Below are 27,158 nucleotides of genomic sequence, written 5' to 3' on the forward strand. Positions count from 1 at the left end.
TGTTGCATCCGCAGTTACTGCTCTACTGGTTAAACACATAACCGGCTCCATAGTGAGGGCCAACATGAGCTAAAGCAGTGGCTCTCAACCACACACACACACACACACACAAAAAAGGAAATTTCACAAATAATAATAATAAAAAAATTTAAAAAAAGCAGCAAGACTTGAATTAAAAGAGAAATTTTGAGGTCGAAAGAGTAAATTGTACTCTTTGAAAAAAAACAAAAAAACTATGCACTATGCAATATGATTTAAAACCATTTAAAATTAGACCAAACGAGATTAAAGGGTTATCTCCAGTAATGGCTCTACGCCTCTTCGCGGTTTAAACAAATAGGGCCGGGCAACAAACCCAAGCTCCTTTTTAAAAATTTGTGAGTAAAAGTGATCCAAAAATAAATAAATAAAACCTAATTAGGCTACTTCTTGTGACCTGCGTATTCCCAACGAGTACAAACAGCAATGCAGATTAAGACTAGGTGATTTCCTAGGAAATTTGTACTATAGGAAATCTAATTTAGATTTAGTACTAAATCTCCTAGTCCTAATCTGCATTGCTATTTGTACTCGTTGGGAATACGCAGGTCACAAGAAGTAGCCTAATTAGGTTTTATTTATTTTTTTGATCACTTTTACTCACGACATGCTATCCGGCAACAAAGGATTCCATTCATTATGCTAAGCTAAGCTAGCGCCGGCGCTGCCAGACTAAGACAATGAATGCATTGAGACAAAAATGCGTTTACCCACCTATCTAAATGTAGGGGAGACGGTGAATAACCACTAGTTCATAAAACGGTGGCATGTTCCTTTAATCAAACGAAGGGCTTTATTAACCCCCTGAAACCGTATGGATTACTTTCATGATGGATGGATGTGTTTTTTTGGGCTTCAAAATCTAAGTTACCATTCACCCCCATTATTAAGCTTGGAAGAACCAGGGTGTTTATTAATATAACTCCGATTGTGTTTGTCTGAAAGAAGGAAGTAATAAACACCTAGGATGGCTTGAGGGTGAACTTTTCATTTTTAGGTGAACTAACCCTTTAAGTCTTTCCCTGCCATTGATGGAATTTTCCGGCTTTCCATGTTTTCACTGTTATCTTCTGAAAGAGTACAGAATCTCCAGATCAAAGCACAGGTGAAGGAGAAGAAGAAGAAACAAGCAATAGAAGCATTGCTTATGCACATGTAAAACATTGTGATCATCAAACATTAAACCGCATATAAATCAAAACTGCCTAATAACTGCCTAATGTTACTGAATGAAATGTAGAAACCCATGAAGAGGTACAGGACTGTGAAGCTTTGGGGGTGTTGATGGACTCTACCTATATGTTTTGATTATTGTTTGATATTGTATGTTCATATTCATACAGAAAAAAATTCTGGGGGCCATAAAAATTTTGTGAAAATTATCAAAAATGCTGGCAACTAAAAAAATAAATAAAAATAAAACACTGGCAGAGAAAGAGTTAAAATAAGCTAAATACAAAAATCAAGATTTTACATTTTATTTTAAATTTTTTTTTGAAAAAGGTAAAAGGTAACTATTTTCTAAAAAAAATAAATAAAAAAAAAATAAATATATATATATATATCAAATGTTAAATAACATTTTAAAAGTGTCATTTATAGACCTAAAAGTAAACAAAATTAATAAAATATATTGGTAACACATTACTTGAAGCCTTATATATGCATTATATGCATATAATGCATTATAAAAGTACTTAATGCATTAATTATGCCTTTTAATACACATTATAATGCATTGAATAAGCTCATGAATAATTGTAAGCACATTTATACATTATAATACTTATCTACTCATTGTTACACCTTCACTACATTGACTACATTCATTAACACGAACTAACCATGAACAATAGGCTACTTCTACAGTGTTTATGAATCCTAGTTAACTCTAATTTTTACATTTAATAATGTATTTTTAAATCAAAAGATGTATCTGTTAACGTTAGATAATGCACTGAACCATAAACAATGAACAATTGTATTTTTTAGAAACAAAGGTTAATAAGTGCTATAAAAATATATTGTTCATTATTAGTTCATTTTAACTAATACATTAATGTAAACAAATGAGACATTTTTGTAAAGTGTTACCATATAGTTAATTAAAACACATGACACAACTCATTTTTAGATTATAATATGTAATAACATTTTCTAGTTATGTCAAGTGCTAAAATATTTTATCAGGTAGAAAATTGTGAGTGAAAAGTATAAAAAAATATTAGACTTTAACATTAAAGATTTTTTTTTTCAAAAGAAAATCCTTAATCCTTACCCAATAAATCACAAACAACTGGAAAAAATAAGGGAAATAAGGGAAATATATTATCCCACATTGGGGGCCTTACAATATTGCAGTGAACAATGGGGGTCAAAAGGTCAAAAAGGCTGAGAACCACTGGGTTATTAGATCACCAAAAAAAAAAAAAAAAAAAAAAAAAAATATATATATATATATATATATATATATTTACTCACCCTCATTTTGATCCAACCTGTTTGCTGTAGAACAGGAGAATTAGTCTTCAAGCAGCATTTTTCCCTTTCATCATCACGCCTGCTTTGAAAGCTGCGCAAATAATAATAAAAAAAACATCCAAAAAGAATTCCATTTATGATTCTGTTAAACTTTAACCAGTTATTTGAGAAACTGGTAATAGTGAGATACTTATTTAAGATAGTAGAACTACAGCTGGCAACCCAAAATTAACATTCATCAAGTGCACATACAAGTGAAAACTGACTTTGGCGAGTAAATAAAACAGTTATTGCTCATTTTTTAAGGACAGAACAACATAATACATTGTATAAATTGCATTGTAAGAACAATAATCTGAATGTTGCTGTTCTAAGTGATGTGAACAAATCAAATCAACGACACTTGTTAAACTTTTACCTTAATTTACAATGAGATGTTTATCTAGGATGCCTACAGTTTTCAAATTTTCCATGCATTAAACCAAACCACGAAAATGAAAATATGAGGAACAAAACTTTTTTTTTTTTGTGACGTGCAGTTTCGCTGAGCGTATATGATGATTGATGCTGTTTGCCACCATTATGATAGGAAAAGGCAACAACATAATCCCATATCAGGAAGAAAAATGTTCTTATAATAAAAAATAATGCAAAATACTAAATCCTTAGTAAGAACATGTTTATGGCTCCTGAATGTTCTCGGTTTATCCTCTACTGGCAGGTATCAATGTTCATTTTATTCCTGGTTTTATGACTATATAATCTGATTCTTTTGTAATTTAATGTGAATGTATTTTTTACATTGAAATCCTGGCTGAACATCATGTTGAGCACGTTTACAGGAGCTCACAGAGAGCAGAAGCTCGTCTCGCCTGAGCTTAAATGTCACTAGTCTTCATGTAAAACACTGAGGTTCACTGAAGAGTCAACAGAAACTTTCAAACCTGTCTGACGGGTCGGGCTGCTGTGACTTCATCTGTGACTGAGTTTCATGTGTCAACTCAGACGTCCAACCTCAGAGAACAACAGTGACATTTAACAATGTATGATTATCACACTTTTCCTATTAGACAGCAACTTCACCTTTTAGTAGACAGTATAAATGTTTCACTCCTGCTTTAATAGAGAAAACCACTAAACATGCTCAGAAAATATGGGGCATTTAATTAGACTTTTGTAGAAGAAAAAAAACCCCCAATGTTTATATTTAAAGTAAAATGTTTCTCGGATTTTCATATTTACACGAAATGTTTGTGCGCCATCTTGCGCATCTGTGTAAAACTGCACGTTCAACATCAAAATCACCAGGGGAAACATACTAAATTCCACAGCATCCAATTAATAAATAATAATCAAATAAAGGTATTATTTTATTGTTTTTACACATACCACGGTTAAAGTACTCTTTTCACGTAAATATCACAGTAATTTAACTTGGTAAAATTATGGAACCAGATGACAATAGTGAATGATTAGCAAGAATGCTAATCATTCACTACGTCGTATTACCATCTGGTTCCGTCATTTTACCATAGTAGCACCACAGTACAGGCTTTTATGAGCTGTGAAGGTTAATATTTAGCCTAAATGTTGGTTCATTTAGTACAAAACTCCCTTAACTTGATAAACTTGCCTTGTTTTTATCACTTTTCTCTAGTGAAGTCGACCACAGAATGCTTCAAGTAAGTCAGGTTCAAGGTCAAAGTATTCATTGTTATCTTCTCCACATCTATGTCAAAACTGTATCAGCCAATAGACAGCAAGACAAAAAATAATTTACTTTCAACAATACAACAGAAACGTAAGGAACATAGTAATAAACAGTAATAAACTTACCGAAACCTTAAAGTTTTAGATGTAATGTAACTTCGAGTTCGACATGAGGCATAACATTTCTATGCATCGCATAACATCTCAGTTATACACTCAGAATAACGGTTTTGCAATGGTACCACCTTAATTCGACCACTGGGAGGCAGATTGCTTTTTTTAATCTAATGGTTACAAAAAAATACAGAATATATCAAGGTGTTATACATCTCCATATAAATATATTCATTCATAAATATATAACTTATTATAAATAATACATTTTCAGCTGTTATGAGATTAAAAATAATTTATGAAACAGCAAAAAATGTATTTATATGTATTATAAAATTGTACAAAAATAAACATGCACAACAGCAAAAAATGAGTGACAATTTCTTAAAAGCCCTGATGTGACTTTTAAGAAAAATCCGCTCAGAAAGTTAAAATCTACCTTCATTACTACTCTGATCTGAATGCCACATTAAGCAAAAAAAAAAAAAGTTAAATCTTCAGATTACTTACAATAAATATTCATGAATTAATTTCTATGAATGATGTGCACTGATGATGATGATGATGCGTGTGTGGTTTGATGATGTCACTCTGGCCTGAGGAGAGGAACTCTATCAGCTTGTATATCTCACTTAGATCTGAGCGCTGAGAGATTGATTGCTTCACTCAACCTATATTTCACTCCTGACTCCAGAGTTTCCGCTCAAAACATTGAGCCTGAAGCGATCCTGGCACTTCCATCTGTCATCGATGCCAAGCAGTGCCGTACATCTAAAATTCCAACCGTAATTGACTTGTATGCATAAAGGGCAAGATCACACACGCAGGTCAAAACATGAGTGCTTGAGATTAGACTGGAAATGAAGAAGCATCCACGAATCACAGGGATCGGCTTTGGATATGTACGAAACCAGTTTATTTGATATAATATCAATCCACAGCTCTATGTACAAAATAAAAATGCAGTCTCTATAGCTCAATGGGAATGTTTTCAATTAGAATTCATTATCATCTAAAATATTTTCCAGTGGCTTTTCTTGATTGCATTCAGCAAATTTTGGAATTTTAAAACACAAACCAAAAGTTGCTTGTTTAACTGAGGAACTCACAGCTAGAACAGAACAAAATAAATGAAAAGGTCAATTAAAAAATAAGTGACACTGTACACATTTTGTGTGTGTAAAGGCTCGGATCGTCTTCTATAATGTGAGTGTTGATTAATGTGTCAGTAATGCAGGGCCGAACCACAACAAACCATATAAACGTGAACAGAACAGTCCATCAGCTAAAAATCATATTGCATTTATCAACAAAATTCAAGTAAAACAGGACGTAGTGACCCTAGAATGAGCTGTAAAAAAATCCTCCGCTCGGAGAAAGGAATCATAAAAAAATCCGTTCAGCATTATTTTGACCTGAGATCAATCAATATTCAATATTCAACACAATTACTCAATGAATATTCAACTCACATGTAGTTTTCAGGTCAGAATAGTGCGCAGTATTGTACATTTCAGATAAATTGAAAAGAAATAAACGCAAATATATACAAATCCAAAATGAAAAAAAAAAAAGGGTGTTTACGGCTTTTCTGTACAAACATGAGAATGTTAAACGAACAAAAATGCATCATATTTTATCCGGCTGTCGTTTCGTCTTACATCTAAAGGACATAATAAATAAATCACAGCCCTTATTTTAGAAATAAACAATGAAAATGTTTGGCAGATGTTGGCGGCTGCCAACGGCGAATGTGCAATTCTAATTCTATTGATTGTACCACCACGTTCCCCGCGGTCTCTGATTGGCCACAGCGCACACGTAGAGCTCATCTAATGTGTGTAAGTGTCTATGGTGGATAAGCGTCATATCTTACAGCTATTTCGACAGGAATGTCTAACATTCGGGAATATTAGTGAGGAGAAACCGTCGTCATGCATCGGCCGTCTCCTGATGCGTTTCAGCTCTGGGTTTCGTTTTCTGCGCTGCTGTCCCGTCGCACCCAGATGACCTCATCAGGCAGCGCCTGCTCATCCACACTGGCCACTGACATGGCGCACTGCTTCCCTACATGAGAGAGCTTGGCATGCTGGGATTTGTAGTCCTTCTTGCTCTCCGCTTCCTCGTCCTCGTCCTCCTCTGTGTCTCCCTCCAGCGAGAGGGCAGAGAGCGGTCCCTCCAGGTCCGGCTCGGTGGACGGGCTCAGAGCGGACTGAGAGAAGTCGTCGTCGTCGCTCAGGATGTCCGTTTCCTTCACGTCGTGTTCCTGCTCCTCGTAGCGCTGGAGGTCGAACTGTTCCTCCACCCAGCGGTCGGTGTCGCCCGCCGGGATGACGCTCTGCTGCTGAGCATGCTGGGAGTCTGGCGAGTCGCTGTCGGGCTCGGTGTCGAAAACGATGTCTGTGTCGATGGTGAAGCGGTTTCGCACCAGTTTTCTTCGGCCCAGAGTGCGAGTCGGAGCAGAAACTGAGGAGATAATAATAATAATAATAATTCATTACATTTATATAGCGCTTTTCTCAGCACTCAAAGCGCTTTACATGGAAGGGGGGAATCTCCTCAACCACCACCAATGTGCAGCATCCACTTGGATGATGCGACGGCAGCCATATTGCGCCAGAACGCCCACCACACACCAGCTTACTGGTGGAGAGGAGACAGTGATGAAGCCAATCAGTATATGAGGATGATTAGGAGGCCATGATGGACAGAGGCCAAGGGGCAAATTTGGCCAGGATGCCGGGGTTACACCCCTACTCTTTCGAAAGACATCCTGGGATTTTTAATGACCACAGAGAGTCAGGACCTCGGATTTTCTGTTTAAATGAAAGTGTCATTCAGTCGCTCTGTGTTCTGTCACGGCAGACTAAATTTAAACGGCAGACTAATTTAGCTGCGACTAAATCTGAGATCAAACCTTCTCAGTGATGAACTGTAATAAATCCACACACGAATCTCTCGACTATTTTTGCAATTGCTGAATTACAGTAATGCACTTACATTTTTTCTCTATGTGAAAATACAAAGTCTTTTTTGCTGTTGTTTTAATAGAAAAACATACTGTAATTTGGAGTTTTTTGTTTTTACCAGTATATGATAAATAGCCTACAATAATTCAGGAAACAAGATGAGGTAAAATAAACCATATGCATATTTGTTGACATTCTCTTGATTCTAATGACTATCATTAATTAGAATCACTAATTCTAATGATAATTTCTATTTATTATAATTGATTATAATTTTGAGCAAAATAATCGTGATTTTCAATTCAACCATTATACAATTTGCATTGACTAAAACTAGACTAAAATGCTCAGACATTTAGTCAACTAAAACTTGGCTAAACAAAAATAGGACAAGATTGACTAAATATGATACAAAATAAAAAGTACATCTGACACAGAACTAAGTCTTGATTAAAAATAGTTGACAAAATGAACACTACAGTACTTCAGTGTCACATGATCCTTCAGAAATCATTCTAATATGCTGATTTGCTGCTCAAGAAACATTTCTGATTATTATCAATGTTGACAACAGTGTCCTGAAGTCAGTGTTTAGCATAAGCTGTGTGTGTACCTGCTCTGTTCATGGCCGGTCGGGCTCCTTTAAGAGCGCACAGGCGTTTTCCTCCAAAGGGAACGTACTGCTGATTTAGAGGAAGACTTTCCGTCTTCAACAGCTGACGGCGCTGTTTATCTCTCAGGATGGAGTGAACCATCTTCAAGAAGTCTTTCTTACTCTCTGGAGAGCTGCAGACACCATTTAACACACACATTTGCACATTGATATCACATCAGTTTATTATTCACGTTGATTTTAGACATATAACACTTATAAATGGGTCAGATAAATATAGTTTGTATTTGTGTTTCACAGAACAATAACAGCGCATTTCAGTTAAAGGGATACTTCACCGATTAGCATTAAGCTTTGTATCAGTAGAAACCCGGTAGTATTTTCGAATGACCGTGCTTCCCTCCCTCATGTCCCCCTGAGACGAGAGATTTCTGTATTGTGTGTCTGGAAAAAAACCTCAGATGACGCAAAAATCGTCATTTATCGTCATCAGAGGCTTTTTTGTCCAGAAGCGAGAGACTACAGCCAGTAGGAGGAGCTCGTTCCGTATGTCTACAACCCGCCCATAGGGGGATCTCACGATAAAACAGCGTCTTTTCAGTTTCGAGTCGACTAGTAGCCTAGTTGTGTCATTTCTTCCGATACTGCCCTCTGTAACCGGTAGGTGTGGCTTGGGAGTGGCCTCGTAGGGCAGCGAAGCAAGTGCATTCTGGGAGTTGTTGTCTTTTATCCACATGAGCCAAAAATACATTTTCTGACTTTTCTCAGTCTAGAAGACACCAACTTCTAAAATAATGTCACATTTCTACTACATAAATAACCCAATTTAAATACATCTTTCCAGCGGTGAAATATCCCTTTAAAGGACAAGTTCGGTATTTTACACTTAAAGCCCTGTTTACAGATCGTATCTGATGAAATAGAACGGTTAAGATTAAAATTTGGACACATGCTCCTGTCCCGAGAATTTTAGGTTTATTTCGCTTTTGTGGACCTATTTTGCCAAACGCCTCACACCCGTGATTCTTCCGTTGAGAGCTTGAATAATAGACACTCCAGCCCAGTTGGTGGCGATAATGCACCTTTGCCAATTGCAAGCAAACCACGGGCATTTCATTGAATACACAGTAGAAGCAGAAGAAGAAGCGGCGGAGTAATACCGTAAAGGTGCTGCGGTCTCACAGCACGTCCTATTAAGTCAATGGAGTTGGACAAAAACTACGATAAAACCTGTTGGAATGCATCTTTTTCAGCGATTTTTGATGGAACATATCAGTGAACACCCCTGACCACTCTGTGAGTTTCACGTCTTTGTAAACGAAAGTTTAATGTGTTTTTAGGACGGAATATTCCAGTGCATATAGACAACCATTGTGGGGGTGGGGGGGGGGGGGGGGGGGGGGGGGAATAAACCTAAAATTCTCGGGACAGCAGCATGTGTCCAAATTTTAATCTTAACCGTTCTATTTCATCAGATACGATCTGTAAACAGGGCTTTAAGTGTAAAATACCGAACTTGTCCATTAACATGCACATATCTGTCCATAAAAGCAGTACTGGGTTCCTCCACCAGAGGGTGACAGTTTTCCAATGAATGATGTTTGTTAAATGTATGCGTGTTGTTTTATTGCAGGAGACACTGACCTGCAGCAGAGCTGAAACACTCTCTCTGGTCTTCCCTCTGATTCAGACTTCACATGGATGATCTCACAAACGGCTGCGCTCTCTCCGTCTGTAACCACACACACTATGATCAGGTCCCCAGGGTTTTGTTTGGGTCTGACATCTTCATACATTGATTGTCTGTTTGTGTGTGTGTGTCACACTCACTGGTGAGCTTACCTGTATTGGACAGTGTGCGCACCTGAAGCGCATCGGTGGGGATCATGTGGCGGAAACGGAACGGATCTTTCTCCTCACCCGAGACCGATGCTCTATGAGAACCACCCTGAGAAAGAGAGACAGGCGCGTGTGAATAATGTGCTGTTATTATGAGGGTGTGAACGCTGTACAATACCACACGAAACAAGAGTATGAATACAACACCCAGTTAACTGATGAATACTTATTTTAGCCTGTGAAAAAAGGCTGCGGGACAGAGAGAGGGAGAGAGAGAGGGAGAGAGAGAGGGAGAGAGAGGGAGAGAGAGAGAGAGAGAGAGAGAGAGAGAGAGAGAGAGAGAGAGAGAGAGAGAGGGGTGTTTGGGAGTATCGTCCACATCACAACACTCACCATTTTCTTCTTCTGCTTGGAGTAATCTTTACAGATGAACACAACAGCGGTTTTAAACACTGGAGAAGAAAGATACAACATTACTCTTCAGTTCACTTCAGAACTTCACATCTATCTATCTATCTATCTATCTATCTATCTATCTATCTATCTATCTATCTATCTATCTATCTATCTATCTATCTATCTATCTATCTATCTATCTATCTATCTATCTATCTATCTGTCTGTCTGTCTGTCTGTCTGTCTGTCTGTCTGTCTATCTATTCATTCAACCATCCAATTAACTAACTAACTAACTGACTAACTAACTAACTAACTATCCATCCATGAGTTGAGGTTGTGAGGAGTTTGAACGTACCGAATGTGGCCAGCTGTGGCTCTTTCTTGCACTTCCCTAGTGAGGAGGACGGGTTGATCCATGTCACGCTGGTGTGGAGGAGTAAATCTCCCATAGACAAGTCAGCAACCTGTAATCATAGCAGACGCCTCTGTTAGAGAGCTCGCACAGCGCACACACACACACACACACACACACACACACACACACACACACACACACACACACACACACACACACACACACACACACACACACACACACAGACAAACACACACACACACACACACACACACACACACACACACACACACACACACACACACACACACACACACACACACACACACACACACACACACACACACACACACACACACACACACACACACACACACACACACACACTCACACACACACACACACAGCTCGCAATCTGCAATCCAGAAGGGATCACGTCTGTCCCTGGCTGCATCAGAGCTACAGTTATATTATGCAACTAAAGTTTCATTGTGTTCACATAATAAGCTGATAAGATTTAAATATGCTGTCGATAAATACAGGAATGAAGAAGGAAATCTGATTCAAACGACTGTTTTAACATTTTATCAGCTGCAGAGCATGAAATGTGGTTGAAACCCCATGGACTGAGACTTAAGTTCTGCATTATCTCAAGTTATACTAAAATGCAACCAAAAATAAACAGAGAACTGACACCATGTGAATGACACACTATCATTGTTATATTGATATCTACAACAAACAAGAAGTCAGTACTGAGCAATTCACATTTAGACACAAAATTATTTGGCCTGTTATTCCATTTATTGTTTTCCCCAAAAGACCACAGTTCATATTGATGATAAATACTGAACTGAAACTGGACATGTTGAGTGATGCAAGCAGTGACGGTTGCTTGTCCAGTGAAGTGAGTCGACTGGAAACAGCTGATGTGAAGTTCACAAACCTCTTTCTTTTCTCCGGTCTGTTCAGAGATGAGGAGGTCAAAGACGGCTCCAAACTCCTCGTGGATCTTCTGCATCTCGTTGATGTGACTGGCCACCGTATTCATGGCCTTCATTGCAACTGCACAACAGAGAGAAAATAAATTATATGTCAATCATATACATGCCAAATATATAGCTTTGAATGCAGAAAGTTGGTCAAAACATAACAGTTCAGATCTTCAGCTGTAACATCAGACTAGACATTAACAGACTATAACATTTCTCACATTATCACAGTTAATTCGCTATAGTTTAAAAATGTTAATAAAATATGACAAGAACTCAAGAACATCAAATCAGTTGATATTTCACTGGTTTTGTTCATCCTTCTGTTAGATTGTCTCACAAATGAATCAGGATGAAGATCTGTCAGATGTTAAATTTAACTACACAATTAGATAATACCAGTTTAGGTAAACCAATTACCAAGCAATGCTTCATTTAGTTCAGTCTGGGGTGTAAAAAGGTTGCATTAGCAATTAAAGAAAAACACTTAAGCAAAACATGGTCAAGTCAAAGTGTCTGAATAATATTTGGTCCCAAATTTTAATACATTTTACTGGTGGTCCAATGTATGAAGAATTTTTGGGTATAATATGTCACAGTTTACTTTATTTTGCCCTCCTCACTTACATAAATGAACTATAGTGTCCTGCACCCACTAGTAATGATAAATTATATCTGGTGTCTGAATAATTTTTGGTTTGACTGTATATATAATATAAAGCAGCACAACTGTTTTCAACATTGATAATAATCAGAAATGTTTCTTGATCAGTAAATCAGCTTATACTACAGGGCCGTTGAATGCTTGAATCTGATTGGTTGACGAACGTTCTAAGGTGTGCATTATTTTCAGGGAAACGCACGGCTAAAGTAGTTCCAGGCAGGTCTCGACCGCATTACAGTTCCATATCACTTCGCGTAGTCAACTGTAATAACGGAAAATCGGATACAAATCATAACAAGAAAAAGCATTTAGCCCCGTGCGCTTGATCTGCAATTTTCAATGTCTAGCTTCACAATCAATAGAAACATGCAGTTTAATTTGAATAAATAAACTATAAAGTCCTATCTATAATCAATAGAAAATTAAACTGAATATAGGCTAAATAAATGGATAGTCCTGCAGCACGGATTTTTATTGCAGATAATTTAACAAATAAATAATTATTGATAGGCCTACTTGTTAAAAGGGCTTTGGGTTTCATTTATTTGGCTAGTCTACTGCCATCTGTCAATAATAGAAAGAAAAAAAGAATTAACGAATTCATTAAAACGAATTGAATTAATTAATAAATAATAATATTGACGCACATATGCTTTTCTGTCTCATTATTGCAACATCTCTCTCTAATAACTGCATTAATAACTGCATAAAGCCGGGAACACACTTTAAGGCCAGTTATGAATGTAATTTGATACTTTGACTGATCATGTCCAAACGCGTGTTCAGCGCGTTCAGTCTGTGTTCAAAGTCGGTGTTTAAAATCTGCTGCAGTCGATGAAAACAGTCAGAGAATGTGTCAGCGAGTCGTGTGTCCCCAGCATTAGTCTGCTATCAGCGGCTCAAACCTCCGTTACTAACTCTGAAATGACGTTTTGGAATTAGCAACGGAGGCATGGGATTAGATGCGTAAGAAATTAGTCCTACATACAAGAGCGTTTTAATGACAAAAACTTTACAAACGTCTTGAAATACATAATCTGAACAATGTTTCGAGGTGTGGTAACTGTAGTATAAGCGGAATAATTGACTTCAGGCCGTTGAATTATTAGAAAAATAATGCACACCCGAGGTGTAACGGCCACTCCGCTTCGCGTCGTGACCGCATTACCACCTCGGGTGTGCATTATTTTTCTAATAATTCAACGGCCAGTCGTCAATTATTCCTTACATATAAGAATGATTTCTGGAGGATCATGTGACACTGAAGACTGGAGTAATGATGCTGAAAATAAGGAATAAATGACATTTTACAATATATTCAAATAGAAAACACTATCACAATTTCACAATATGACTATTTTGACAGAATTTGAGCAAATTTTTTGCCTTTTTGAGCATGTGAGATTCCTTTCAAAGGAATATATATATGTTGCGTAAAGCTTTCTGATGCACACAGGCTGACATGAAGCTCACCGTTCAGATGGTAGTGCTCCTCGCTGTCGGGGTCGGTGAGCGAGTGCAGTTCTCTCAGCAGAAGAGGGTATTTCAGCACTCTCTGGATGGGTTTGATCAGGAACGACTCCAGCGTGGACGAATGCTGCTGTTTGGGGTTGCGCTCGTCCAGGAACGCCTTGAAGGCCGCGTCTGTCTTCGCTGGAGAGAACAAAAACACAAGAAGTTGTGATTATGCTGTCACAGGATTGTGTGTTTTGATACTGATAGGAAGATTTGAAGACTGGTGGCATTTGTTATGTTTTTCACAAGTACAATATATGCAAAATGATGAAGGACATTCAGTTCTAATGTAACTAACTAGAAAACAACTGTTGTCTACAAATAAATGTCACAAATCTGCAGAATAGATGTTAAATAATAAAAATAGACAGCGAGAAGATCCAGACCAACCTCACAGACACCCACACACACACACACACACACACACACACACACACACACAGCGGCAGAATTATACAACTGACGCCCCAGAGCCGCTCACGCAGGGCTCTGTGAAAATCCCAGAATTCACAGGGAGCAAGGTCATTTTTGAGCTGAGATCTACGCACCTTTGACCAGCACTTTGGGCACTTTGGTGTGGCTGGCACAGAAAGCGCTGTAGATCTTGAAGCGGTCGGCGTAATACAGGAACGAGCCACCCAGAGAAAAGAGGATTTTCTGTAAGACCAGAGGGGTTTTGAGAGAAATACATCAGGTATCACGGTTTGTGTTGGATAAATCTGGTTATGAATAGTTTTGAGTGACGCAATAACATGGCACGTCCAAAAAACATGGTAATATCATCACACATGCCCAAAAAACAAGGTACCATAATAACAATGACATTAAAATGCGCAGACACTCTGAATGTTTAATGGAGCGTAAATGAAACCACAGTCACAAACCTTGAACTCTTCCACTCGCTCCAGTTTCTCCAGGTCCGGCACCAGTCGCGTTCCGTCTTCCAGAGTCTTCAAGAACTCCACCTGGAATTCCAGCATTTCCGGGAGGTTTCCGAACAGCACGTCCAACTATTAAATACATAGGCAGGAAAAATGTATGTTGTCAATTATAACAGCTAAAAAAAACAATAATTATGTCATATGGACTACTTTTATGACATACACACATATATATATATATATTGTTAACAGTATGAATTTCTTTATTTAATTTCTTTAATTTATTTTTACTTTTTGCATTTCAGTTTTCATTTTAATTGTCATTTCATTTTTTGTCATTTTTATTCATTTACATTTATGTCTACATAGTTTTTTTATTAATTTGTATATTAGTTTTAGTTTTATCTATTTTAGTACATCAAGTAAAAAAATTTTTTTTCCATTTTAAATAAAAAATGAAATAAAAATAAAGTGAAATAATTTTTTATTTTAATTTATGTGATTTCAGTTAAAGAACTTTTTTTAATGAATTTAGTCTTAATTAATTATTATAACCCTTATATATCTATCTATCTATCTATCTATCTATCTATCTATCTATCTATCTATCTATCTATCTATCTATATATATATATATATAGACAGAACAAATATATAAATATTTAATATTAATTAAATATCAAATAAAAAAAGTGTTCATATCAGCAATTTTATTGTTATTTTAATCTCATTTGATGTTCTTAAATAGTTTAAAATGTGTATTCTGCTCTATAGATATATGTATCAGTCGAACTACATGTCTTTTGTGTCTGCAGTGATGTATAATGAGTTCTTCTCCTATATGTAGGGCATTAAAGGAGCAGAAACATGACACTGAGAACTTCCTCTCTTCTGTCTGATGTAAGTTTTCCTCATTTTGTGTCTCCCTCCCACTCCCTTCTCTACCTCTCCTTTCTAGTGTGTGTTTGTCTCCATCTCTATGTCCTCCTACACGCTCCTCTCCATCAGGACGATTATGAAATATCGTTCTGTGTTCTGGAGGTGTGTTCGAGCTCGCCAGCTGATAATAATATGAAAGCATCAGCGGTGCTTTGACTCACCTCGTCCTGAGTGAGGAAAGACTCCTTCTGCAGAGGGGTTAGATATCGCCCAATCAAACAGTTCAGATCCTGAAAGAGAGAAAACACACACACAATCATATTAAAGAACAGCCTATCAACAAATATGGAATATTAACAATAGCTATATTCTGCCAAATATTTGACCAGATTCATGGCTGTATAATTTGCAAATATCCCTGAGAGAGATATTTAACATATTTCAATATAGGAACTTATTTTGGCAGGTTTGACAGTGCTAAAGGGAAAATTTGAACAGTAAAGGCCCGTTCACACTAAGGACAATAAATATAACGATAAAGATTAAGTTCTAATAATCGTTCTAAATTTAAAAGAATAGCCGAGTCGACACCACAACTATAACGATAACCGCACTGAGAAACGATATCGTTGGATTCACTTTCAGAATGATAGTTTCCAGCTGATGAATAATAAACAATGACAGCCAATCAAAATCCACCCTGCTTTAACGAGCCCGAGCATTTAAAGTGGCAGACGACAAAACTGCAGAGCGCGATTAGAATAAACAGTACAATATCACCCGCTAAATAAAAAAATAAATGCAATAAATGCACGCACACACACACGTGTGTGTATATATTCACAAACTCATTTCAGGTTTCAGTTCCGCTGGAGTGGTTTTTTCAGACTGTTGATTTAGTTCTCTGCTCAAACATGCAGACGAATCCGAAACACACTGCAAATATTCCCAGCGACGGACAGGATCTCATCTAATCTCAGCCACCCTCAGACAGACGGGAAATACTGTCATGTCTCTGTCGCTAAGCTCGACACAGCAAGCAAACACGAGCTATAGAGTGAGAATCACTGTCTGTCTCTGCCGTAAAGAAAGATGGGTGTCTGAATGGCATACTACCATACTACTACTTTTACAGTACGCAGTGTGCAAATCGCCTTTGCGCATAGACATTTGCCAAAAAGAGTAAATATAAAATGGATAGTTCCAGTCTTCAATGCTGAATCATACAGCAATCCTGCTGTCTTAAAAAAAAAAATTTGATAAACAGCAAACTCATAGAATAAGCACCTTATTTTGCAATGCAGAAGTAAGAGATTTTTTTATTCATTCGCCACTAAAGCATAATAACCATTAGAATATCAAAGTTCACTTAAAGGCATAATGGACTGTTTTTGCACAGCTAAATGACTGAAAGCCTCGTACATTTAAGTTACAAATGACGGCGCTGCTCCAAGTTCACACCAAGAATGATAACTATAAAGATAACTATATTAGCATTCACACCAGCACACGATATCGTTCTGTTTCTTCTAAGCGCGAGCTGAAGTTTTGTCGCCTGTCGCTTTAAATGCTCGGGCTCGTTAAAGCAGGGTGGATTTTGATTGGCTATCATTGTTTATTATTCCTCAGCTGGAAACAATCATTATGAAAGTGTTTCCAGTGATATCGTTTCTCAGTGCTGTTATCGTTATAGTTGTGGTGTCGACTCTGCTATTCTTTTATATTTAGAACGATTATTAGAACTATATCTTTATCGTTATAGTTATCGTCCTTAGTGTGAACGGGAAAAATAAGGTGGATATCTTCAAGTGAAAGGATGCCTCTTTAAAAAATTGGTATTTTGCAATAAAATGTGTATTTTGCAGTAACCATTCAACATGTTAATGCTACATGTTAAATAGCCATTTTAGCAGAGACTGTATATTTATTCATAATATAGTTGCATACTAATTGCTAAAGCTCAGAGTTTTTTTTATCCCCCTCCTGAAAAAAAAGATAAAAAAAAAAAAAAAATCGCATCCGCCGATGTTCGGCCCAGATTATCTGGTAATGTGAGGGTTAACAGATCAAACCTTAAACCTCCCGAACGGCTCGCGGACACATCGGGGCCAACCTGACAATATCAAACATGTTTGATATGATTTTAAATCAGAATGATTACAACTATTATTACATCAGCACTTCCACAACAGCCAATGAGAGACAAGTCTACAAGGAGACGGAAGTGACCGAACTTTTGAAATGGCGACAGCAAAACAACAACAAGCAGCTGTACGGCTCCAGCGGACAACGGGGATGGAGGAACGACTGGTGGACATGTAATAACAAACATGACTGCCTTTATAATGTGTCCTCATCATATAATGTCTGACGCGACACAGTATCCATTTAGTTCACATCCGCTTCCCCGTGAGATCATGTGAGGTGCTAAATCTGGCATCATCATCTTAAAGGTGCTCTAAGTGATGTTGGGAGACGTAACTTCTTGTTGATGTTCAAAGTATTGTCAAACAAAATGGAGGCTAGCTCGACCCTCCCTCCTCCTCATCCACGTACTAACCTCCCAAACCCCACCCCCAAATCCTTCTTGTCGGTTATTGGCTGGAACACTGTTTGTTATGTTTCGTGGTCCAGGCTGGGCCAGTTTGTTTTTGTTGCCGTTTGTGGAGCCTGGGCTGTCTACAGAGGCCGTGTGTTCAGGGGACAGGCAGCTAGCGGACGGTGAGGAGATGTTTGCTGTATGTGACAAAAAATGTTTTGGCCTAAAAAACGTGTCACATCGCTTAGAGCACCTTTAATAAAATCTTATAGGTCTGTGATGTGCCACGGATTTCAGATCTTGTAGTGTGTGCAGGTTTGAGATTTGAAAGAAGAAATGTGTGTGTAGCACTTTAAATAACTATGCTATTTTTAAATAATAGTTTCCAGTATGTACTACGCAGTCCAGTAGTATTCATTCCACAAGCAGCCAGAGAGTGAGTGGGAGCAGAAAAAGGCAAGCCAAGGGCACAGTTTTTCCCCCTACAGGCCTGTCTCGATGAAGGACACAAACTTCTGTAAGTCAAGCATATAGACGAGTATATAACACACACACACACACACACACACACACACACACACACACACACACACACACACACACACACACACACACACACACACACACACACACACACACACACATAAACACAGGTACTGACTTTGACGTAGGTGCGCTCCGTCTCCACCAGTTCGCAGATGACTTTGCGGAGTTTGTCGGCATCGGACAGCTGGCGCGGGGTGGCGTTGCTCGGAGGGAGCGAGGAAGACTCCGGGCCGGACGAGGGAGAGACGACTTCAGATGAGGGATTCATTTCGTGAAGACTGCGACAGAAAGCTGCGACCTGCTCCGTACTCTACAGAGAGAGAGAGAGACAGACATGAAGAGTGAGACATCTCACAGAGTCCTGCACTGTTATTAGGACACACGCGCACGCACACACACACACACACACACACACACACACACACACACACACACACACACACACACACACACACACACACACACACACACACACACACACACACACACACACACACACACACACACACACACACACACACACACACACAACACACGCACCTACACACACACTCGCAGCACCTGCAGCTGGATCCTTCCGCTCAGATGCCTGTCAGAACGCTATAAAAATCATTAGCGCTCATTTGCTCTATTTTCAGCCTCTAAAACTCTCTTATCTCTTCCATCACTTCATCTTTTTGGCTCTCCCTCTCTCTCTTTCTCACACTCTCTCTCTCTCTCCCTCCCTCCCTCTCTGCTCTTCTGAAATGTCTTCATTTCATCTGAACGGCAATCAAAACACAAGCACCTGTCCATGGATGCGGTTGCTATGGGAACGGCTGTGATGGCACATGGACTGTCATTCTCACAGTAACACTGACGGACTGAGAGAAAGTACCATCCATTCTACTAGGGCTCGGTGTCAACCGGAAGATATTTAGCTACATTCTTTATACTACAGTAGATACAGTATAATAGGCAGGGCAACTTTACTTTATTTGCACATGAGAAAGCTGGATATTGTCCCAAACATGAAGAACCCATTAATAAAGAACTTACATATGAAATACATACGCCCGTTTTCAGAATACAGTGTCATTTTATAATATTAGTCTTTTGTTTTCAACTCAAGCACTTCATAATGTGAAGCTGTTTTTGCACTGATGCCAGACTCGTTCATTTGTTATGAATAATCTGACCTGATCTTTTTGATGTTGAAAAAGATTTTTGATGTTGAATAGTTAGAGAAAATTTTAAATCAAATGACTAGAAATTGCCTTTCATTTCATTTTTAGGATTAGGATTATATAACAATAGGAATTACCACATTATTACTTCATATTATTATTTTTTTAATTTCTAGAAAAAATAACTATATTTTGATACTAATTAAACACAATTAAATTAAGTTTTATTGGCTGGAATGTGTAGAGTAGCACAATGTTGCCAAAGCATGAAGCAATAAACATGTATTAAACATAAATAATTAAATTACATAAAAAAGTATTAATTAATTCAAAATGTAAAAAATAACTAATACAAATATTTAAATAAATAACTAGTAATAATAAATACACACACGTGCACATATAGAGTTACTGTACTCATACCAAGTGAAATAACATTATTCAAATATTTTGGTCAAATTGCCCATCCATCTATAAATCCATCCATCTTTGATTCTCTCACTCTCTTTCACTCTTTCTGTCAAAGCTGAAGAGTTTCCTTCTAGATCACCAACCTTTGTGTGCATTTTTTAGTTAACATACAGGGGAAAATATAGATGAACTACATGAATCAGATATTTACGGTCAGCAATCGGATACTTGTGATTAAATAAAAAATTCAATTCCTCTAATCGATTCCTTTTTGTGCAGTTTAACATGATTTGGACACGCATCCAGAGCGTGTGCACAGAATGCCGCCCTTTCATACTGAACTGAGTTCTCTTCCGAGTCTTTTTGCTCTTGAACACAAAATATACACAAAAATATGTCACAATATCCTCGTAAACACAGTCATTTTTGTCTTAAGTGAACGTAAACAGGTTACAAAGAAAACGCATGTGTAACAGTATATTGGATCCGTGCGGCTCTTAAAGTGACAGCAGCCTAATATTCCTGCTGATGTCTCTAAAATAATGCTAATCAAACACAAAAGACAGAGAAAATTCACTCGCTGTTTTTGACTTTTGTAACTATATTTGTAATGCATATTTTATTAATAAAGTGCTGTTATTTTACATTTGATTGCAGTTTCTGTACCTGAATACCTGGAAATCTTATTTAAACCTTATTTAAACAAAATAAATTTGTTTATTTGTTCTTTTTTTAGTTACTGAGTGTTTACTAGTCTTTAATAATGCTTGAAATGTATATTAGTTAGGCTAGTTGTTTTTGTTATGGTTATTTTTAAACCATAAACAAAAGTCCCTTCCTTTAGCCTGTTGATTTTTGTTCATGGTATTCAGCTAAAAATGTCACGTTTTGCAATAAAACTTAAAATAAATGTGAATGATATGTTTTTTTTTTTATCTTATTGGAATCGAAATTAGGAATCGATAAGCAGAATCGTAATCAATAAAATTCAAACGATACCCAAACTTATAAGTGTCTCAAACTAAAATTTGAACATCTTTGAAAGATTTAATGACACAAACTTAGCAGACTTTATCGAATCGTCCCTGAAAGTGCTCGTTGGTGCATGCAACAAAGTTGAGTAGAGTTTCAATACATGCAAATGAGCAGCAACACAATGAACAGACAGCCAATGGAAATTCACACAATAAAGTCAATCTGACTTAAAGGGGTCGTCGGATGCAAAATTCACTTTTATGTGGCGTTTGCATATAAATGTGACTTTGCAGTGTGTGGACACAACCACCATACAATGAAAAAAAATCCATTCACTCCTTTTTTTTTCATCCTCAAAAAGTCTAAACACTCTCAATAATCAAGCCGTTTGGATTTTCTGAGCACTATGATGTCATAATGCTCATGCTCCGCCCACGACCACTGACGGACTGTCCCGTATTAGCATATTTCCATCCTCAGCCATTCGACACCCCCCATGGAAGAAAGGGGTGGGGTGAGCAGTTGCTCATTATCATTTAAAGAGACATGCACCGAAACACTGTGAACAAAGCCATTTTTGAGGAGGTAAAAGGGTGTTGTTTTACACAAAGTATATTACAAACTTTACATGAACACCCTAAAGAATCATTCCAACTTGTGGAAAATGCTTATCCGATGACCCCTTTAATTGCTTTAAAGGTTCTGGAAGTGATTTCCGTCATTGCGCTAACTTTCACACAACTACTCAATTAGATCACATATCTTAAACTACATGCTCTCTATCCTGAAACCGGATATCACCAAACCTAAATGCTTGTAAATAAAGCATTTCTGATCGGCCATGGTCTGTTTATGCTGTTCACAAAGCTTACATCAGGTGTGATTTCTCAGGGCACCAATTTTAGTGACAACTGTCAGGTAGTGGGAGCATTTTTTCTGCGTTATTAAAAAAGAAATGCTTCAAAATAATTCCTTAGGGGTGTCAGGGAATACTGGATTCCCGTTGTCTCTGTTTGTGTGTAAACAAATAAATCAGTTCCTAAATCAGAGACGCAGAATTTCATCTCCGAGGGGCGTCGGGCTTCACCTGTCACTCTAGTCATTAGCTAAAACATCATCAGCTGCCACAACCATGGCGTACAAGCGCCGGGAGAGCTGTCAAGATGTTTGTGATCCCGTTATAACGGAGACAAATTCACACGCTTTCAGATACAGCAGCTGTCAGCTTTCCACCACATTTCTCCATCACTCTCTGAAACGGCACAGCTAGAGAGTCGAGACGAGTACATTAGGAAACCACAAAAGTAGCCCTTTCCTACATCGCACATCCACCAACACAAAGTCACATCAGAGGCTTTCTTAAAAGAGAGACATAAAAGATTATTTGAAGAGGAAGATCAAGGCTAGTGTTCATGCACACAGACAACCGCTTGCACAAAACCCAGCATATGTCTACTAAAACATTTTTCTTTATCTGAGGAGAGACATAAACAATCGTCTAAAGAAGCAACGTATGAAGACACCGACGGGTTTCCCAGAATGCACTCATGAAAATGTTGTAAAAAGAGGACATTTTAGGTCATAATTAGCCATCACTGTGCAAAGAGTAAGCACCAACAGTGACTTTCAACTACTTTTATTTACTTAGCAGACTACAGGTGATTGTTTTGGCTGGCAGTTTTTTTCCCCCAAACGTGTGAAAGCTGCTTTCCGTGTTCATTAGCGGAGAGAGTCTTAGCGGTCCTCGAATGCCCACGCAAGGACACACAAAGGATGAATTGCAGTGTTTTTCCCAATGTCCTTGAGTCACAGAACAGCATGACAGAAAATATGACACCCCACACACAATAAAGCACATTAACTGCTGGGAAAATGCCATTGTCACTGCTGGGAAATGAAAACACTTGGAAGTTGTGTTTTCTGTAAGGTGTAACACTCACACTTTGAACAAAACCCTAACCCTAAAAGTGCTTTTTGCAGGCAAAAAAGTTTATTGTCTACTGTCAGAAGTCACTTTAAAACTAGGGATGCACGATAAATTGGCCACCATATCGCTATTGGCCAATATATGTTCATGTTTGATATTATCGTTATCGGCCCGATAAGAAAATTTGGCCGATATTTAAAAGCCGATAAATAATGGATTATTTCCTTCAGCTGAGACACTTCAGATGCACACTGTTCGCCGTGATGGTTTTGAATGGCTTGAAATATGATGGGAAAATATGAAATATGATACAGTTAAGTGCAACATGCACAGCACAAGCCTTTCATATAGGCTACATGAAATTATAATGAGAACATTTTAATTGTGTGCTTGGGAAATGGCTTTTAATGGTGAGACTTTTGTTTTTTTGTAATCAGGCTCTGAAAAATTATAAAAAAATGTGTCGGTTATCGGTTTTGGCCAAAATTTTTATATCGGTGCATCCTTATTTAAAACCACATGGGGTTCCAGTGTTTAACTGGAAGTATTGATCTTGTTATGAGTACAAAAGGTTGCATACTGTGAAGAAACAAACAAGCGCACCTACACAACGGGAAATGCACACTTCCAGAGAACTTCCCTCCATTAAGTCCCAACAAGATCACCACACCCTGCTTAAAATAACAACTTAAACCAGCCTAAGGTGGTTTGATGTCTTAATACAGGTTTCCCAGGCTTCTTTCATGTTAAAAAAGTGCACAAAATCCCTTTACTGGAAACCAGTTTGGGATCTTAAGACCACTTTAAGATGGTTTAAACTCTTTTTCCCAGCATGCAAAAAAGCACAAAATTGCTGATGAACACAAGCTGATTGGTCTATAAAACAAATCAAAGACTAGCAAGTAAAAACCAGTACATATGGTACAATCATAGTATTAGATGGTACTTTGATATATGACATTATGCATATATATGTATTTACTACTGTAAGGTATTTCAAAGGACACCATGGAACTGTCATGTAAAAAACATGTTATCACCATCATCCATATGAACATTACGTAAAATTATGGCACTTTTTACTAGTGAATGCAAACATCTGACATTTTGACAGCAACAATTCACGAAACACTAACAAAAAATCAGCAAAAACCCAAAGCATCATTAACATCCAGCTCAGGATAAAAAATGAAAAAAATTGATAAAATAGCGCGATTTAAGAAAAACCACAGACATAAAACGTCTCTCACCAGGTGCAGCATGTCATAGATGGAGTCCGAAGAGCGTTTGCTGTGTCTGTTGCGTTTGAGCACAGACATGACTGACTCAGGATCAGCAGAAACGGCTTCGGAGAGAAACACGCCGGCCCACTGTCACTGACGCTGGATCAGTTTCAGGAAACGCCTCAGAAATCAGATTCACTGCTGCAACACCGACAACATCCCTCCGCTTATGACAAATAGAACAGAGAGAGAGAGAGAGAGAGATGGAACGGGTAGCTCTTTTCCTCCCTCTCTCTCTCTCTCTCTCTCTCCTTGTCGTTCGCCCACCTCCTCTCTGCTCGTCCAACTCCGTATTCACCCGCCCGTTCTGATGCGACACCACCTCATTTATCTTCTTTCGCTCTCTTTCTTCCTGGCAGGCTGAGCAAACACTGAGCTACAGGAGTTAAGATACTCAACACACAAGTAAAAATAATCAAGGGTGAATGGTGAGAGGAAGAGGAAAAGGAAGAGGAAGTGGTGTTCATGATGGGCTGGGCAAGTTCAACTGGACAACAATACCATCACAGTAAGATAAATAGACAGCTGTAGTTAGGGATATGCAAAACTACTAATCTTAAAGGTAGTAATAGGTCGTTCGCCTGAAAGACTAGCTAATTAATCATCACTAAGTTCAAGTAAATTATATTTCTTAACTGAGCAGCCAATAAACAAATGACCTTTTACTTGAACTACCTACATATACCTATTATTTGAGATAATAGATCAGAACGTTAGTGTACTTCTTTTGCGATTTCCCTACAGTGGGTAAACACATTTTAAAGGTTTTTAATGACCACTAAGGTAGAGATCACCTCTTTTAGCTTAAAGGGATAGTTCACCCAAAAATGAAAATTCTGTCATTAATTACTCACCCTCATGTCGTTCCAAACCTTCGGAACACGAATGAAGATCTTTTTAATGAAATCTGAGAGCTTTCTGACCCTCTATAGACAGCTATGCATCTACAATTTTGACGCTTTAAAAAGTTCTGGCCTTAATGGATATTTGCTGGTCTCTCAGCCTGGAAAAACGTTTTTTTTTTCAGCCTGGAGAGGCTTTTTGCTGTTGAAAAAGTGCCCAAATCCCTCTAAAACCATCAAAAACATAGCTGGAAACCAGTCTTCCATCGTGTTAAGACCATTTTAGGTTGGCTACTGAATGTGCAAAAAGCACAAAATTGCTCAATCATAATCACAATCAAGCTGGATTCAGGTTCACCTGACCTCTATCAGATGCTTTACTTATGTGTTGCGGAGTACAAAACCAGCTTGACGGAGGGGTCTTGAGGTGCTTTGTTATAAAGTTTATTGTTCAAACTATTTTTAACTCGACACGCCATCTTAAAACGCGATGCTTATGATAGAGAACTGTGAGTCATGACTCAAAAGGCCAAAAATGTCTGTCTGCATGTCGATGTCTTTGTCTATGTAAAAGCAGCGCTTAAAAGGGGATGAAGGATATTAATGTGCAGACTGTCTAACAGCTGTCAGCATGCTAATAAAAGCACCCCCGCTAAAAATACAAAACTAAAGATGACGAACTAGTCGACTAGTAGTGAAGTAAGAGACGCTTTACTCGCAAATCGAAATCATTTCTATCACAGTAGCTGTGCGTTCAGCATTCAGATGAACAACTCAACTGAACAGCAGTCTCATGATTTATAATATAGGACTGGAGTGAGTGTCTGTTTCATAAAGATTGATCATCTGAACAGCCGTGTAGAGAGAGAGAGAGAGAGAGAGCCAGCGGGGGAAAGTAAACAGAATGAATGCACCAGGACTTAAAAGAGCACAGAGAGAAATGCGGCGTCAGATCATGTGATCCAGGCTTCACTGCGGTTCATAAACACATGCTGTGATGGTAGAGCGCAGAAGCACGATCGTTAAACATGACAAAGTGAAGCGCCGCAGAACAGTGATACGGCTCAAACTGCCTTCAAGTCACGTCAGAAGGATTGCACTTTAATTCACAGAAAATTCCTTTCTTTGTCAATATGTAAAGATCTCGTTGACCTCAATCTTTTTGAACAGCGATGCACATGAAACGAGAATCATCCTTTACAGCAAAAACTAACAGCCACCTGAAAGGGAATGACAAATGTCCGGCGCTGAACACCGAACTTGCCAAATCCTCTACTGAACACTTTTAGCATCAAACACGTCTCCTGATATAACAAATCACACACACCGCACGCCGAATGGCCTGTTAATGTGGAGATCAGCAAGCAGAGAACGTCAAATCAGACTGTAAATGTTCCTCTCACTGCAACAAATGATCCGTGAGTCCAAAGCCCTCTCTAGTCCATCTACTGAATAGTATCCCACCAGACAGTGAAGCACTACTAATGTACCGTTATTCCCAGCTGAACTAGTGAAGTGAAGCCTGTGTCCTGTAGAGGAGAGACTGTTAACTGCTTATACAGATGTAGCTGGACAATAACAATGAAGTCAGAGCCTTGGCACAGGGGTTGTTAATGGCTGATTCATTGACCTGTGGCGCTCATCTAGAAAAGTTAAGTTCAAGTCTCTCTCTAGTAATTTCCAGTAATCACTTGTCTGTCTGATAAAAGACAAAGAACCCTAAAGTAGTGCGGGGTGATGAACAATATCATATCGAGATTGTGATAAAATGTATGTTAATAACGCTGGACGTTTTCACTCGATATGGATTCATCTAACAGCCGAAATAAACACGACAATGCGTGTCGCTAATGCGTGAATGAACGCGCGGTTTCTGAAACTGAAAGATCTTCACGACAAGTTCGGTTTAACTTCAAGAAATTATGACGGAAATATTTCACTACTGTATACTGAACTTCTCAAAGTAATAATAATAATATTTCTAAGGAATATCTTATGACCAAGATATATTTTCATCCA

General features: G+C 38.1%; 1 protein-coding gene and 1 long non-coding RNA gene across 7 annotated transcripts in view; one reads left to right on the forward strand and one right to left on the reverse strand.

Annotated features, from left to right (window-relative positions):
* The first annotated feature begins 243 nt into the window (after nucleotides 1-243).
* Nucleotides 244-1,461, forward strand: LOC309506532. Its single transcript, XR_014208842.1, has 2 exons — nucleotides 244-947; nucleotides 1,157-1,461. It is a non-coding gene; the product is annotated as an uncharacterized lncRNA (long non-coding RNA).
* A 3,771-nt stretch (nucleotides 1,462-5,232) lies between these two features.
* The window catches only part of tiam1b (TIAM Rac1 associated GEF 1b), an 86,085-nt gene continuing 64,159 nt past the window's right edge, over nucleotides 5,233-27,158 (reverse strand). For 5 of the 6 annotated variants that reach the window (XM_082179855.1, XM_082179854.1, XM_082179853.1 and 2 more), the window contains 12 exons: nucleotides 18,651-18,845; nucleotides 15,672-15,740; nucleotides 14,575-14,700; nucleotides 14,239-14,347; nucleotides 13,649-13,828; nucleotides 11,466-11,584; nucleotides 10,520-10,628; nucleotides 10,159-10,217; nucleotides 9,769-9,874; nucleotides 9,571-9,658; nucleotides 7,927-8,099; nucleotides 5,233-6,810 (listed from right to left, as the gene is read on the reverse strand). In XM_082179855.1, the coding sequence (XP_082035981.1) occupies nucleotides 6,305-6,810; nucleotides 7,927-8,099; nucleotides 9,571-9,658; nucleotides 9,769-9,874; nucleotides 10,159-10,217; nucleotides 10,520-10,628; nucleotides 11,466-11,584; nucleotides 13,649-13,828; nucleotides 14,239-14,347; nucleotides 14,575-14,700; nucleotides 15,672-15,740; nucleotides 18,651-18,845 (1,839 nt within the window). In that variant the 3' untranslated portion in view covers nucleotides 5,233-6,304. Of the gene's footprint in view, nucleotides 6,811-7,926; nucleotides 8,100-9,570; nucleotides 9,659-9,768; nucleotides 9,875-10,158; nucleotides 10,218-10,519; nucleotides 10,629-11,465; nucleotides 11,585-13,648; nucleotides 13,829-14,238; nucleotides 14,348-14,574; nucleotides 14,701-15,671; nucleotides 15,741-18,650; nucleotides 18,846-24,264; nucleotides 25,043-27,158 lie in introns of those variants that run through there. The other variant, XM_082179858.1, reaches the window with a different exon arrangement.

The sequence above is a fragment of the Leuciscus leuciscus genome (genome assembly GCF_965113295.1).
Source record: "Leuciscus leuciscus genome assembly, chromosome: 9".
Taxonomy (NCBI): Eukaryota; Metazoa; Chordata; class Actinopteri; order Cypriniformes; family Leuciscidae; genus Leuciscus; species Leuciscus leuciscus.